The sequence below is a fragment of the Pseudochaenichthys georgianus genome, chromosome 22 (genome assembly GCF_902827115.2).
Source record: "Pseudochaenichthys georgianus chromosome 22, fPseGeo1.2, whole genome shotgun sequence".
In the NCBI taxonomy this organism is placed as follows: Eukaryota; Metazoa; Chordata; class Actinopteri; order Perciformes; family Channichthyidae; genus Pseudochaenichthys; species Pseudochaenichthys georgianus.
Genome location: NC_047524.1, coordinates 12,259,231 through 12,274,467, shown reverse-complemented (window position 1 = coordinate 12,274,467; position 15,237 = coordinate 12,259,231). Strand labels below are relative to the sequence as shown.

Sequence of the window (15,237 nt, the reverse complement as noted above, 5' to 3'; positions counted from 1 at the left end):
TGTGTGTGTGTGTGTGTGTGTGTGTGTGTGTGTGTGTGTGTGTGTGTGTGTGTGTGTGTGTGTGTGTGTGTGTGTGTGTGTGTGTGTGTGTGTGTGTGTGTGAGAGACTTTTTGGGTGCAGGACTGTGAGAATAAGAGCAGGCTCTTCCTTCCTGCCCGCTTTGGTTCCAGTTCACTGCAGCTGCAGTCACTCACTGAGGACACACAGGGCTCATCAGACCAGCACAGAGCAATGGAGAGAGGGAGGACAGTGGAGATAATAACAGAGAAGATGAAGAGTTGATTATACTTGAGCAGAAGGCTGCTTCTGAGGAAATAGATAAAGGAAAGAGATTTGTTCATGTGCACTTAATGCACACGGAGCTAATCAAATGTGACAGTTAGTTAGACAGTTAGTGGAAATGGGTAGGAAGATGATGCAGAGGTTTTGGCAATGCTGAGATGGAAAAGGACAAGAGCAAGTTCGCCTACCTGGGCCGCTTTCTGACCTTCCACCTTTCCAAAAAGAACAAAGCCTTGGCTGGCAGCCCTCCGAACTGTAACAGATCAACAGCTGCACCAGGCAACAGCCCTGACACTTTACCTGCAGAGAGGAACCACTGGACGGTAAAGTGATACCTACTGTACGTGTGTTGGCATCTTGATTAACTCTAAGTACTCGTCTCAAGAGAGTTGTTAATGTCATTTTGAAATGAACGAGGGTGGAAGAGATGTATTAAAGCTGCAAAGTGCAAACGAGGATCAGTGCTTGTTGTTCTGTGGTGGTTTAGAAACGAGGTGCAGCTGAGAGCTTGCATGTTCAAAAACCAACTCTGGTTTCCTGTTCTCAAATAAAATCCTATGGTGGCCTGTGGTTTCGCCTGCTTACAGTAAATTGTTAAAACTTTAGAATGTTAGGTTTTGTCAGTCCTTTTTTTATTTGTAGGTACTTCAGTGTGGCAACTTATGACTATTTTCGGTGTTATTTGTATGTCTGGGTGAATTGATCACTCTTTTTATCTATACATATTCAGAAAACTGTAAATAACGCTTTTCCCAGTACCAGAAATTATGTTTTCACATTGCTCATGGGAAACTGGAGAAGGGGAATCAAGCAAATATGTGTTATTTTAACCTGATAAATGATGTTGTACACAACTACAGACTAAAAGGTGTTAATGGTATTTGACATGCATTTCATATGGTGTGCATTGCATGGATAATAAGTGGTGGAACAGGCAAGATGTCCTACTTACGTAACAATTTCACCAGGAGACTATGCTCCAATTCAAACACTGAGTAAGTGCATTGAACAAATCAATGACTGGATGTGTCAGAACTTTCTCCAATTAAACAAAGATAAAACTGAGGTAATGGTTTTTGGAGCCAAGGCAGAACGTATAAAAGTTAGCGCTGAGCTTCAGTCTGCAATGTTCAAAACAACAGATAAAGCCAGAAATCTAGGTGTAGTCATGGACTCTGACCTGAGTTTCAACAGTCACATTAAAACAGTTACTAAATCAGCCTACTATTACCTAAAGAATATATCTAGGATTAAAAAACTAATGTCACAGCAGGATTTGGAAAAACTTGTCCATGCTTTTATCTTCAGTAGACTCGACTACTGCAATGGTGTCTTCACAGGTCTCACTAAAAAATCTATTAGAAAGCTGCAGCTGATTCAGAACGCCGCTGCTCGAGTCCTCACTAACACTAAGAAAGTGGATCACATCACTCCTGTTCTGTGAACAAAACATGATAAAGCAGCGTTCAGTTATTATGCTCCAAATATCTGGAACAAACTCCCAGAAACCTGCAGGTCCGCTGCAACTCTGACGACTTTTAAATCCAGGCTGAAGACTTTTCTTTTTGTCGCTGCTTTTAATTGAACTATTCATATCTTAAACTGCACTGTAACTTTTATCCATGTAATTTTTCTTTTAATGTTTAATTGAACTATTCATATTTTAGACTGCACTGTAACTTTTATCCATGTATTTTTCCTTTTAATGTTTATTTTATTAGCTTTTCTTTTTTAATGCTTAATGTCTTTCATTTTTTGTAAAGCACTTTGAATTACCTTGCGTTGAAAAGTGCTATATAAATAAACTTGCCTTACTTTCTTGTTCCAGATTTTGAAATGTTTCTCTGCAAGTAGCTGTGAGGCTTCAGGAGAAGGAATAGTTACTCCACGACCACTCAGTTACATTTTAATATTCTCCCTGCATGTAACTACAGTGTTGCCTTGTTGTAGTCGCAGTGTGAGAAACCTTTCTCTTCTCTGCTCTCATAACAACACCCAGTCTTTGTTGTTTTTCTGAAGTGAATTGAGGGTGAGGTTGACACCCGGTCAGCGTTATGTGTTTTTGTGTTGGAGTGGCAGCAGTGGCAGTGCTCCACCCTGTAAATACCCGAGAAGGTTCTTGAGGTTATACAACTTGTTTTCAATCCCTGAAACATAAACATGAAGGAAGCATTTTACATTACATTACGTCTGAAATGTATCATTTCCAGAAACTACTTTAAACAGCAATACATTGCTCCGAAACACTGGATGTTATCACTCGTTCGCACACAACACGTACATCTCACTTCTTACCGTGCTTCCTCTTTATGAAGCATTTTATTTTGATAGTGTTATTTACAGTAGAAGAAAATATCCTACGACATAACTTCTCTTTTGGCTCTGCAAACAATCTCTGACATGTTCTTTTCACACAATCCTTACAAACACATTGTTTTAGCCATTGTTTGTGAATACTGACTGGTTTATTAAACGTTTCCCCTCTGCTTTGCACTCTGCAGGAAGATGGAGATATCAAAGAGATCAACATTACCCATGTGGTCAAGGAGGGCTCAGAGAAGGCTGATGCTTCTCAGTTTGAACTGCTCAAAGTGTTGGGACAGGGATCGTTTGGCAAGGTAAATCCTGTCTCTTTCGCTCTCTTCGTCGGACAATTTTAATATGCGCTCAACCTCTTATTTAATATAACCGAGTGTTGTTTTGTTGTTGTTTTGTTGCAGGTGTTCCTGGTGCGAAAGGTCACCGCTCCCGATGCCAACCAGCTCTACGCCATGAAGGTCCTCAAGAAGGCCACGCTGAAAGGTACATTAGCCTTAAAAAGTGTTCAATCACAGAGGATGGTTTAAAAGGCTGACTTGGTTAGTCTAAATGTACTAATAAACACAAAAAGCTTGAAATTCCTGACCCCAGCTTTACCTTTGAAAACCTAAGTTTAGTCTACAACATGCCGTAGAGTTGCTCTGCAGCGGATATGTTCCCCATCATTGCCTGGATTAAAGATGGTGTTAGAGAATGTATCTACAACTAGTTTGATTATTGCTAGTTTCAAATTCTTCTCAAACATTTTTTGCAGATTTCGAGACAGTACTTTAAGATTCAGGACATTGTGATGAGCATATAACTCTATGCTGATATTGATAATGAAAACAATAATGTGTTGCAGCCCTGTATGTAATACCCCTTTATAACATCACCTTGTTTAGTTTATGTATGATTGCTTTCTCTTTAGCTTTCGTGGTAAACTCATTACTTGTTTTGAAGTTGCAGTACCCTGTCTGTTTCTTATAAAAGGGTGTATCTTTTCCTGTCACTCATAGAGAACCACATGCAGTAGAAGTGAGACGGTAGTTGTCTTAGTTTTGTAGTGAGGTTACCGCAGGTTTTACGTTTTTTTTCTACTTATGCACCCAGGTGGTCTCATTATTTTTCATAAACATCAGCTTTATTCACACAGTCCCCTAAAAGTAGTTTCATTTTCCTTGGCATGAGCATTTACCATGTTGTAGCACTAATGACTAATGGTTTCACTTTCCTCATCAATCAGAACCGAGTTGACAGCTTTGACAGAACCTCAAACTAAAACTCTACATGGTCCGACATCCTCTATGATTTTAAATCAGCAAAGAATTGATCCATTATTGGGCAGCCAACTAGAAACCACCAACTTGTTCAACCACACTAGACAGTATAGTACAAATGCTTGAGGGCTTTGTCAGCCAACTTTTTAATAATAAAGTTTATAATCACACTAAACTCTGCACCTCCATGTATCCTTCAGTGAGAGACCGTGTGAGAACTAAGATGGAGAGAGACATCCTAGCTGACGTCAACCACCCATTTGTTGTCAAACTGCACTATGGTGAGTCTGCCTGGAGATTTCATTACCAAAATGTTTTAAGGAATCTGGACACTGTTTTCTTACTATCTTATTGTTTAAAATTCCAGTAATGTTCTTGTTACTGTAGCTTGCTGATTTCCCAGTAAATGTTGTATCTTTTATTTGTAGCATTCCAGACTGAAGGCAAGTTGTACCTGATCCTGGACTTTCTCAGAGGAGGAGATCTCTTCACCAGACTCTCCAAAGAGGTGAGAGGGATTCATTGGATTGTGGTTGTTTGCTGGCTCTGGCTCTGTCAGTCATTTATCTTATTTGATGACAAATGTTTATCTTTTTTTTCCCTCCATTATCTTGCTCTATTAAATCATTGTTTAATTCTCTCTTTCTCTGTGTCTCATGCCTCTCAGGTGATGTTCACAGAGGAGGATGTGAAGTTTTATCTAGCGGAGCTGGCGTTGGGACTGGACCACCTCCATAGCCTGGGCATCATTTACAGGGACCTCAAACCCGAAAAGTAAGAGAACAAATTGACATACTAGACACACAAAAAGTGCGACAAATGCATGTGTGCAGAAGTGGACAAAGTACTCAGATCATCATTGTTATTAAAAGTTGTTAGGCCACGATGCAGACATTCTCTGTTAAAAGTCTGAGGTCTTTGAAAATGTTGCTAAGTAAAAGTTATAAAGTATTGGCATCAAAATATATCTCTAAATTGCATAGGAGTATAGTATTTCAGTAAATGTACTTACTGTCTACCATTTAAGACTTCAGCTGCAGCGTCATTGAGCCTTCATTTCAATACTACTATTGTCTGCCATCAGTAAGAACATTCTTGAAAATTGGCACAGTTTTACATTTTCCAAGCAAAATCTTGTCCTAAAAAACCTTTATGACAATTTATGTATACAGAGATGTAAGCCTATGGTCTCGTAGAAAAAGCTGTCATCACTGCTAGAGTGCTCCCTGAAGATACTTTTATTCTAAGAGTTATCTATTCGGTTCTTGGAAATAAATCAGAGCCTTTCTTTTGCATGATAAGTTATTTTGCTATATTTCTATAAAAAGGTACCCAGTGGAGTTTTTCACTCTAAACATTTTAAATGACCATTCCTCTCCAAAATGCTGCGTTTGTTTCCTTTAGGCCTATGAGTGCAAACTCATTAAACATTTGCAAAGCTTTGTTAAGTTTTGAACCCTGCATTGTATTTCAGCGTGCGGTCCTCTCTTTATTGTTGCATGGCCACTGTTTATGTTTACTGCCATTGGTTGTAGATATGCATTCCCCAACCTCAGCAATTTCCCTCACACTAGTGATCAAAGAGTCAATAAGGTGCCTTTAAGCTGATTATTGTGTTACATACTCATTACAGCAGAATGTGCAACGTGTTTTTTAAATGAGTAAAATATTTAAATGTTCACACTCTTCCGATACATTCATGATTCTAACAATTGATATTATTTTTTAGCATTCTCCTGGATGAGGAGGGACATATCAAACTCACAGGTGAGTCTCCTGCTCCTTTCTGCCGATACACTCACAGACACACCTCTACCTTGTTGACCCTCATTACTCACACTGGGGTGACAGCCTTATCTTACCGACTCCAGATATCTGCATATGGGCGTGTACATGTTCCCGAAGTTAATTATTACACTTTATCTGCTTTATCTATCTCTATAATTGTCCATAATCAACGCCATTTATTGACTTCCGGGTCCTCCCACCACTGAACCGAAGGTTACTGTATCATAGAGAGGCAATGCAGACCAGATAAAGCGTTGTAAAATAGTTTTTATTATATTTTAACCAACTAGTTGAAAGTGCTGTAAAACAAGTGGCAAAAGATACACTTTGGTCATGTTTGATTATATGGAAATCATTCATGATAACAGAAAGCACTCTACGGTAGGGTGCTACACTGATGCAGCGCGGTGACGTGCTGACTGTATCTTGTGGTGTGTTTTCCAGATTTCGGCTTGTGTAAAGAAGCCATTGATCATGAGAAGAAAGCGTATTCCTTCTGTGGTACTGTGGAGTACATGGCACCTGAGGTTGTGAACAGGCAGGGACACGACCAGAGCGCCGACTGGTGGTCATTTGGAGTACTTATGGTAAGCAGGAAACACTATTTCAAATGATATTAATTGTATTTCTATATCATACATACTCCTTTAATACATCTTCTACTTCACATATATGTACATGTACATGATCACAGTTTATTGTTCTCTCTCCCAGTTTGAGATGTTGACTGGATCGCTGCCATTTCAAGGAAAGGACCGCAAAGAAACTATGAGCCTGATTCTGAAGTGAGTATCCTCATGGGGGAGGAGCATTTCAACACAGAAGCCAGTTGTCATATCTTGTTGCGATTTACGAAAAAAAACCTCTTGATATAAGGTGAATAAATGGAGCTACCTGCCGTCTGTCTGTCCCTGCAGGGCGCGCCTGGGAATGCCTCAGTTCCTCAGTGCAGAGGCTCAGTCTCTGCTCAGGGCTTTGTTCAAGAGGAACCCTTCCAACAGAATGGGTTAGTTCCAACTACTGAACAGTTATTTCACAAATGGCAAAATAAGCACTCCAGCTCTGTTTCCTCATATATGCGTCATTGGTGTTTCTTGACAGGATCTTGTGCTGATGGTGCAGAGGAGATCAAACGGCATGGTTTCTTCTCCACCATCGACTGGAACGTAAGTGAGAGAAGGTCAACAATATCATTTATTGTGCAGAGTAAAAAGTGCGGGACTTGTGGATTATCTGTCGCCACTTTTTAAAAGAATTTTCAACTTTTGCACAAATACAGATCATGTCCCCATTTTCATGAAAATATACTATCTCTAACCCTCTCTAAAAAAATTGCGTATTTAGAGAGTCTGAAAAAAACAGTGGCGACAGATAATCCACAAGTACCAAAAGAACAATTAGATGGTTTTCATTTAGGAAAAACAACTTTTGTGGGTGGAATTTAAAGTATATTGTGTGATTGAAAGTATTTTATTCCTTTTTAGAAACTCTTCAGGCGAGAATTAAAACCCCCGTTCAGACCAGCAGTGGCGCGTCCCGACGACACCTTCTACTTTGACTCTGAGTTCACCTCCCGTACCCCTAAAGGTCAGAAATCCAAGCTGCATGTTAACCTGGTTTTTTTTTCACCCTGAAAGAAGTTAATTGAAAATGTAATATTTTTCCTGTCAATGCAAGATGCTTATTGTGGTTACAGCTCCATTAAGATGCGATCACACTTTATTATAGGAGTGTTTGTAAAGAAATGCACAAGCTAGGAAGTATGCTCTTCTTGAAATAACATATTAAAACATGGCATTTCTTAAAAGGCACATATTTCTCTTTTCCATCCTTGACATTCCTTATAATCTTCCAGACTCCCCCGGTGTGCCCCCCAGTGCCGGAGCTCACCAGCTTTTCAGAGGCTTTAGCTTCATTGCGTCGCCTTTGTTGGACGAGGAAGGGTCTGCGGAGCCAGTCAAGCCTCACCCAGTGGTCCAGGTCAGAATAAATACATTCTACATTCTGAACTACGAGATCCAGTTTAAACAAGAGATGTCCTTTCTTTTACTGTGTTGGATTTATCACTGAATACACAAACTACAGCTATCTAAAGAAAGAGGGGAAACAGACAAAAGTACAAGGTCTATGTAAGACAGACAGGGGAAGGAAATGTCAGGTACCTATAAACAGGTACAGATCCTGTTTCATGCGTGAATGGAACAGCTGTTAACTCTGTGTGCTAGAACATTTTGAAAAAATATAGATGTACGACTTCGGCCTCATAAACTCTCTCAGCACAACACGCTTTTTTTAACATCACCCTTCTTCCTCTGCAGCAATTACACGGAAAGAACCTGCTGTTCAGCGACGGCTACGTGTTGAAGGAAGACATCGGCATGGGGTCCTTCTCTGTCTGTAAACGCTGTATCCACAAAGCCACCAACACAGAATACGCCGTTAAGGTAGGGTGGTGTATATTTAGAAAAAGATTCCTGTGACATACAACCAAGATGACGGTTACAATTACACGCATAACCATCATGGCTGTATTTTATATTATACTGTATAAAACTGTAATATTAAGAATATATTGTGATTGACAGATGATTGAAAAGACCAGTACAGACCCCTCTGAGGAGATTGAGATTCTGCTTCGATATGGGCAGCACCCTAACATCATAACACTGAAGGATGTAAGTATGAAGAAATGCACTTATATTAAACATGTTGGTGTAAAATCTGATATGACCTGTGATTCAGTGTCAGGCTTGGTTTTCTAAAGCCTAAAAACGGAGCCAAAGGAAGGTTCAGGTGATTAGTTTCCTGAATGGTTATTATGGACATTTCTATCAATGAAAGCCAAAAACGATGCCCAATGTCACAGATGGTGATATGATAATGTGTGTGTCTCAGGTGTACGACAACGGTAAGCAGGTGTTCATGGTGACAGAGCTGATGCGTGGAGGAGAGCTGCTGGATCGCATCCTCAAACAGAAGTTCTTCTCCGAGAGAGAGGCCAGCTCTGTGCTTCACACCATCACCAAGACTGTGGAGTACTTACACTCCCAGGGGGTAAGGAGGACAACCAGAAAATACTCATAATATAAATAATTTCACTGTATTCCGTTTTTTCTATACTTGGCTTGCTCTTGTTATCTGTTTTACTACTGAACTATTCACTTAATTTACTTCCTATTTTGTTCCTCCAGGTGGTGCACAGAGACCTGAAGCCTAGCAATATCCTCTATGTTGATGAGTCGGGGAATCCAGATTCTATCAGGATCTGTGACTTTGGCTTCGCTAAGCAACTGCGTGCCAACAACGGCCTGCTCATGACCCCGTGCTACACTGCTAACTTTGTAGCTCCTGAGGTAAGTTGAGTGCTCCTTTTTTCTCTGGGTCAGAATAGGCAAATGCTGCACAGCTTTTGCCTACATTTGCTCAGACCTGGATAAAACTAAAGACCTTGAACTGTGTTGAATTGAAAGGCAATGTGTGTCATTCCAGGTGTTGAAACGTCAGGGCTATGATGAAGGGTGTGACATCTGGAGTCTAGGAGTCTTACTGTACACCATGCTGGCCGGGTGAATACCAACACTCAAAGCTCTTTTTATTTGAACTCATTTTTCTATATCACTACCCTTAATACTCACTTTGTCATTTTTATCCTTTTCTTGTGACAGCTTTACTCCATTTGCCAACGGACCTGAGGACACCCCAAATGAGATCCTGAACAGAATAGGAAACGGCCACTTCAGTCTAGTTGGAGGCAACTGGGACACAGTGTCTGAAGCTGCCAAGGTGAAACTCCAAACCTGACAGATGGGCTGCTTGCTCAAGTTCCTCAGAGGAATCCAGTCTCCTTCTGTCAACATGTTTTAAATGTATTCTGTGCTGCTTCTAGGATCTTGTGTCGAAGATGCTTCATGTGGACCCGCATCAGAGACTGACTGCTCAGCAGGTCCTCAAACATCCCTGGATTATCCAGAGAGACAAACTGCCCAACAGCCAGCTCCCTCATCACGACCCCAAACTGGTCAAGGTAACAAGATGTTTTATATCAAAAACATATCAGTTACAGAGAACTGATTGGATATTTTCTTTTCCTACATGATACAGTATAACAATGTTTCACAGTTAAATATTTCAGAATTAAAGATACCCCATAGAGTTTTGTTGTTACTACTAAGAGCCCAATAAATAAATAAAGAGCCTTAAAATAGATCCCGATCAGGTTAATATAGTTTATTCAACTGATCGACAATGTGTGGCAGTAACTATGAAGTAATATAGATATGCTTTTTGCTGAGGAATATTTTAATTAATGTTGACTTTTAGTTTAGAGTTGGGTTCACAGGTTTACATTGAATATTGGTAAATAATAAATAATGTAAAACATTTATTGTTTCCTAAAAATGCTGTACAAAATACAAAGTGATCTAAATATTGTATAACAATGGACACAGATTTTGAGCTACTAGTGCTATTTTGCAATACCACTGTCATTTCTGTTGTCTGTCTTCACAAAAAATGTAAATCCATCATAGAAATTATATTGTGGTTTTTCCCTTTTTTAAATGTTTTCATAAAATGACTGTAATTGTCGCCAAACGGCTTTCTTCTTCATGCACACATTTTGGTTTGTTGCCTGTTGAATTACCATGCTGCTGTTATTCTACAGGGTGCGATGGCGGCCACCTACTCTGCCCTGAAGAAGTCTCAACCAACTCCAGAGCTGAAGCCCATCGAGAGCTCCTTCCTAGCTCAGAGGCGCGTCAAGAAGCTTCCCTCCACCTCCCTGTAGAGACTCTAAACATCCAATCGGCTCATTGGAGACTGACCAAACTGCACCTCCTGGCTACAACCACCCAGTCAATTTGCACGGGGACTCAAGTGTCCACCCACCTCTAGCAGCCAAGGAACACTTGCGATCATCCTCCTTGTTCTGATGGGGGCGATGAGGGTTAAAAAAAAAAAAAACCTGGCTGCAGGTTTTTGGCAGATGTATAAGTGATGAGTGTGTGTATGTGCGAGTGAGTGTCTTTGTGCATGACTAGAGATGACAATGAAAGTTTTCTCTCCTCATCATTGCTCTGATTGGTTGACATCCAGCTTGCTGCACGCCTGTCTGCCTGTTTTGTTGTCTGTCTTCCTGTTCTTTTTGTAAAGTTAATGAGCTTTATATTACCGGGTGTGCTGCCAAATCAACCTGTGCCGACAGCACAAAACCACAGTACTGTCCAACTGCTGTTAAATGTTTTTGAAAGAGCATTATTTCCATGAATATTAAACATTTCCGCCATAAATGCCTCTTTGGCTTTGGTACAGCCAGAATATGTGGATTCTGAGAAATGTCAAATGCTGATGTTTTGGTTAGTGTCAATGTATGCTTGTATTTTGTTTTACAGAGAGCGTGCGTGTGTGTCAGTTGCATGACTTGCAGTGTGTGTGTGGGAGCGTGTGTGTGTGTGTATTCTGTGAGATGCTGCAGGGTCATGTGCATGGTCCGGTGACGTGATATGTGACTTTCTTGTTTTCTCTGCTCGGTCAACCCGCTGGCAACCATTTGAGATGTCTATTCATTTTATTACTACAAAAACTAGTACAATTGGTGGCTTTCTGTGAAAGAAAACTTGCCCAAGGAACAATGTGGCATGTTCAAATTCTATATTTGCTTTTTTTCCTGTCTTTTTGTTTTCACTGTTTCTTGGATCAAGCATATTGAATGTTGTTTCCTGTATTGGCTGCTTTTGTTGTTGTTTCTTTTGTTTTTTGTCCATAGAAAGAGGTTATTAAAAATAGTGATAGACATGCTGAGCACATCAGTCTGTGCACTTAATGCCATACAGGTCTTTCCTTCTATTTTGCAATGTGAAAGGGTAGAAAGGCTGACTTTTTCTTTATTTGAGCACTCCAACACAGCCTCCCTCTTATACAAAGTCAAATCACTGGTTGCTCATACCACACAGACCTTCAGCAGTCGTGTGTCTTTCATGCACGTTTCTGTACATTATATAACTTGTTTTCATTGTGTTGATGCTCATTTTGAGACATCCTAAAGAAGGGTTAATGTGTCTCATTGTAAGTGGCATCACAGGACAGGTACCGCTTTCAGCTCTGTGCCTGGACCTACAGGTGAGGCAGAATGTCTTACATGATAAACACATGAAGAACAAACCCAACAGCCTGTGGGCTACATGTGTAGAAGGGAAGACGTGTGTGGCTTAATCTACGAACCAGCTGTCTTACCTCAAAAGGGATCAAAGTTATATTATAATTCTTGTTTGGTGGCAAATTTATCCCATTTTTGATTACATTTATGGTAAGATGTTATTGTATGATAAAGATGAAGATTTTTATATCTTACAAATATTAAAAATTCAGTTGCTACAACAAACTGTCTCTATTCTGTTTTAGTAGTGCCTTATTATAATAATACATGAGACTTGTATAGTGCTTTTCAGGAAACTCAAAGACGCTTTGACAGAGAATTTATGAGAAACAAAACAGAAAAGGGGGGGGGGTGGTCAGTGGTTGAATGCAGTGTTGAACAGGTGGGTTTTGAATGCTGTGAGGGAGGAAGAATCACTGATGGATTGGGGCAATGAGTTCCAGAGGGTGGGTGCAGCAACGGAGAAGGCTCTGCCGCCCCAGGACTTGAGGTTGGTCCGGGTGGGGAGGGACAAGAGGTTGGTAGTAGCAGAGCGAGTGGGAGTGGAGGAGGTCAGTTAGGTAGGATGGGGCCAGGTTATGGAGGGCTTTGTATGTCATTAGGAGGATGGGGAGCTAGTAGAGCTTGATCTGGTCACGGATTCAGGTGTGGGTAAGTAGACGGGCGGCGGAGTTCTGAATGTATTGAAGTTTGTTGAGGATTTTTGCAGATGAACCATAGAGGAGGCTGTTGCAATAGTCCAGACGGGAGGTGATGAAGGCGTGGGTGAGGGTTTCTGCAGCTGTGGGGGAGAGGGATGGACGTAGACGGGCGATGTTTTTGAGGTGGAAGAAGGCGGTCTTGGTGATCTGTTTGATGTATTTGTTGTAGGAGAGGGTTTGGTCAAATATGATGCGGTTCTGGATGTGAGGGGGAGATTTGAACTGGGAAGCAGTCTATGTTGAGGGTGAAGTTATGGATAGGTGTGGTGAGCTTTTTTGGTCCAATGATTATTATCTCAGATTTATCGCAGTTGAGTTTCAGGAAATTGAGTTGGAGCCAGGATTTTATTTCAGTGATGCAGTTTGTCAGGATGGAGTGGGTAGCAGTGGAGATGGACTTGGTGGAGATGAGAAGCTGGATGTCATCGGCAAAGCACTGAAATTGAAGTCCATGACGGTGGATTAAGTGACCGAGAGGAAGCAGGTAAAGGATGAAGAGGAGGTGGCCGAGAACTGAACCTTGGGGAGGGGAGTTGCAGTTATTGATGTAGTAGATGAACTGGTTTCTGTCAGGTATGATGTGAACCAAGAGAGGGCAGTGTTCGGAGAAAAGAGAGTGCTGCAGGGAGAGCAAAAGTCTGATCATTGAGAAAGAAGAAACAAGAACTGCAAACAAAAACCTATGTTAAAACAAAGAAAAAATACTTATGGTTTACACTTACACAAATGATTTGTTTGCAACTTATAGTTTTATTTTTGGAATTGATTTTATTTTTGCTTGACTCGGTTTTTTTTCTTTTAAACTCATAGTTTTGCTTTATTCTGAGAAAGTGTTGCTTTATCTTTATGATACAAAACTAATAGACAGCACCCGCGGATTATCGTTTAAATCACCAGTTTAAAAAAAAAAGCATCAAGAAAACACGGTAACATCGGGATTGCATGCCTCGCTGACGGCACAGAAAGGGGCAATTGAGCATTATAACAATACGCAGGTATGGGCGCAGTTTCATATCACCTGTTTAATGTCCGGGAAATATTATGCATATACACACAGTTCTCATTCATAACACTCCGTTCGATGTCTCACTATGGGATGCGCCTCATCGCGGAGCAAACGGAAGCATCAATCTCATTACGCCAATCCTGATTTTTCTGGTGATCTTGACGTCAGCGTCAGGGACATCACCCCCTATAAGTAGCTTGCGTCACAACGCATGCGTCATTCAAACACCTCTTCTCGCTTCAGAGCACATCTCTACAGTAGCCGAGCAAGCTTCACTGTCCACAGACTGAACCCAAATACCCATTTCGGTCGACGGGCGCTCGCCGGCTACTCCTTCTGCTTCGCAGGAAGACGGTAGTACTAACGCTGTTAGTATTTAAAATCGACCTCGCCCTTCTCTTACCCGAGAAAGTAAGGTAGGTCCGATTTTTCAAGCTAGCAGCACACCTGTTGCTAGCTCGCTCCCTCTCTACCGACACCACGGTAGTGAGGAAGTTTGTTCTTTTCTCTTCTCCACGGAGGAGGAAAGGATTAAAGGAGCATACTGCCACACCAGTCAGTATTCTCCGGGAATAAAAGACCCACACCGTCCTTTTCTCCGGATTAAGGACAAGGTGGCAACATCTTTTTCTCCCGTCCCACCTGTCGAGAGCGGGCCCTCTCCACGCCATGAGGCGAACATAATGGACGCCCCTCTCCCTCACACCAGAGGAGTCAGGGACTCGGTGGCTCGACTCTGCGGCTGCGGGTTGAAGATCTCGGGCACAGACACACACCAGGTCTGTTCGTCCTGCCTTGGGCTGGAACACGCCCGAGGCGCTATCGACAACCCCGGCTCAAGCGGACATTGTGCCGGCTGGGGTCGTGAAGGCACCACCGTCACACGCATGCGCAGTGCCGGCTGGAGCTGTAAAGGCACCACCGTCAAGCGCAGTGCCGGCTGGAGCCGTAAGCGTGACATCTCAGCTGGCTCTAAGGAGCATACAGCAGGAGATACTCACGACATCTGCCTGGGCTTCTCAAAACAGTTACACATTATCTGTTTTCACAAGCCCAGAGAGAGTCAACCCATATTCTGAAAGAAGGGTTTTATCTATAATGCCCACCGAGCAGAGTCAGATTACGCAGACAAATGTCCTCGTAAAGCACCCGCTCAACATGGGTCTCATAATAAAACTAAACCCCGCGCCCCACGGCGTGCGGAGAGTATTGGTTATTATGTAATGCGTAGTGGCACTACACCCGACTTTTCTAGTACAGGACGCGCCTACGGGTGCTGTCCTTTCACGGAAGGTGGTCACCATGGACGCATGTCAGACAGGCTGATGGGGTATTTACGAAGGTCGCCCGGTGAGAGGTCTCTAGAGCAGAGACCTCCAGCGGGCGCACGTAAATCACCCGGAGCTTTTAGCGGTGGTCCCCACCCTAAAACGCTTCCTGCCTTCTCTCAGAGGACACCATGTCCTCGTGAGGACAGACAACACGATATCGTGTATGAACCGCCAGGGGAGGTTGCGTTGTCTCCAGTCACACACACTGGCACACAAACTGATCCCTTGGAGCGGCAGACGTCTCCTCTCTCTGAGAGCGACACAGGTACCGGGAGTGATGAACCTCGGGACAGAACTACTGTCCAGAGGTGCATCACTCTATGCAGACTGGACTCCACATCCAAGGATCGTGAGTCCGCTGTGGATTGTTAAATCTGTTCGCATAAAGAAAAAATG

At 42.0% G+C, this 15,237-nt stretch overlaps 1 protein-coding gene across 3 annotated transcripts in view; it reads left to right on the top strand.

The window, feature by feature from the left end:
• rps6ka1 (ribosomal protein S6 kinase a, polypeptide 1) overlaps window positions 1-12,028 on the top strand; it is a 53,252-nt gene extending 41,224 nt beyond the window's left edge. For 2 of the 3 annotated variants that reach the window (XM_034111185.2, XM_034111186.2), the window contains exons 3-22: window positions 2,785-2,901; window positions 3,004-3,085; window positions 4,062-4,142; window positions 4,290-4,369; window positions 4,529-4,635; window positions 5,591-5,628; window positions 6,094-6,236; window positions 6,364-6,434; window positions 6,567-6,655; window positions 6,751-6,815; window positions 7,134-7,236; window positions 7,505-7,629; window positions 7,968-8,093; window positions 8,235-8,324; window positions 8,545-8,703; window positions 8,841-9,002; window positions 9,139-9,215; window positions 9,315-9,432; window positions 9,536-9,673; window positions 10,313-12,028. In XM_034111185.2, coding sequence (XP_033967076.1) covers window positions 2,785-2,901; window positions 3,004-3,085; window positions 4,062-4,142; window positions 4,290-4,369; window positions 4,529-4,635; window positions 5,591-5,628; window positions 6,094-6,236; window positions 6,364-6,434; window positions 6,567-6,655; window positions 6,751-6,815; window positions 7,134-7,236; window positions 7,505-7,629; window positions 7,968-8,093; window positions 8,235-8,324; window positions 8,545-8,703; window positions 8,841-9,002; window positions 9,139-9,215; window positions 9,315-9,432; window positions 9,536-9,673; window positions 10,313-10,435 — 2,094 coding nt within the window. In that variant the 3' untranslated portion in view covers window positions 10,436-12,028. Of the gene's footprint in view, window positions 1-117; window positions 607-2,784; window positions 2,902-3,003; window positions 3,086-4,061; window positions 4,143-4,289; window positions 4,370-4,528; window positions 4,636-5,590; window positions 5,629-6,093; window positions 6,237-6,363; window positions 6,435-6,566; window positions 6,656-6,750; window positions 6,816-7,133; window positions 7,237-7,504; window positions 7,630-7,967; window positions 8,094-8,234; window positions 8,325-8,544; window positions 8,704-8,840; window positions 9,003-9,138; window positions 9,216-9,314; window positions 9,433-9,535; window positions 9,674-10,312 lie in introns of those variants that run through there. The other variant, XM_034111184.2, reaches the window with a different exon arrangement.
• The last annotated feature ends 3,209 nt before the right edge of the window (window positions 12,029-15,237 follow it).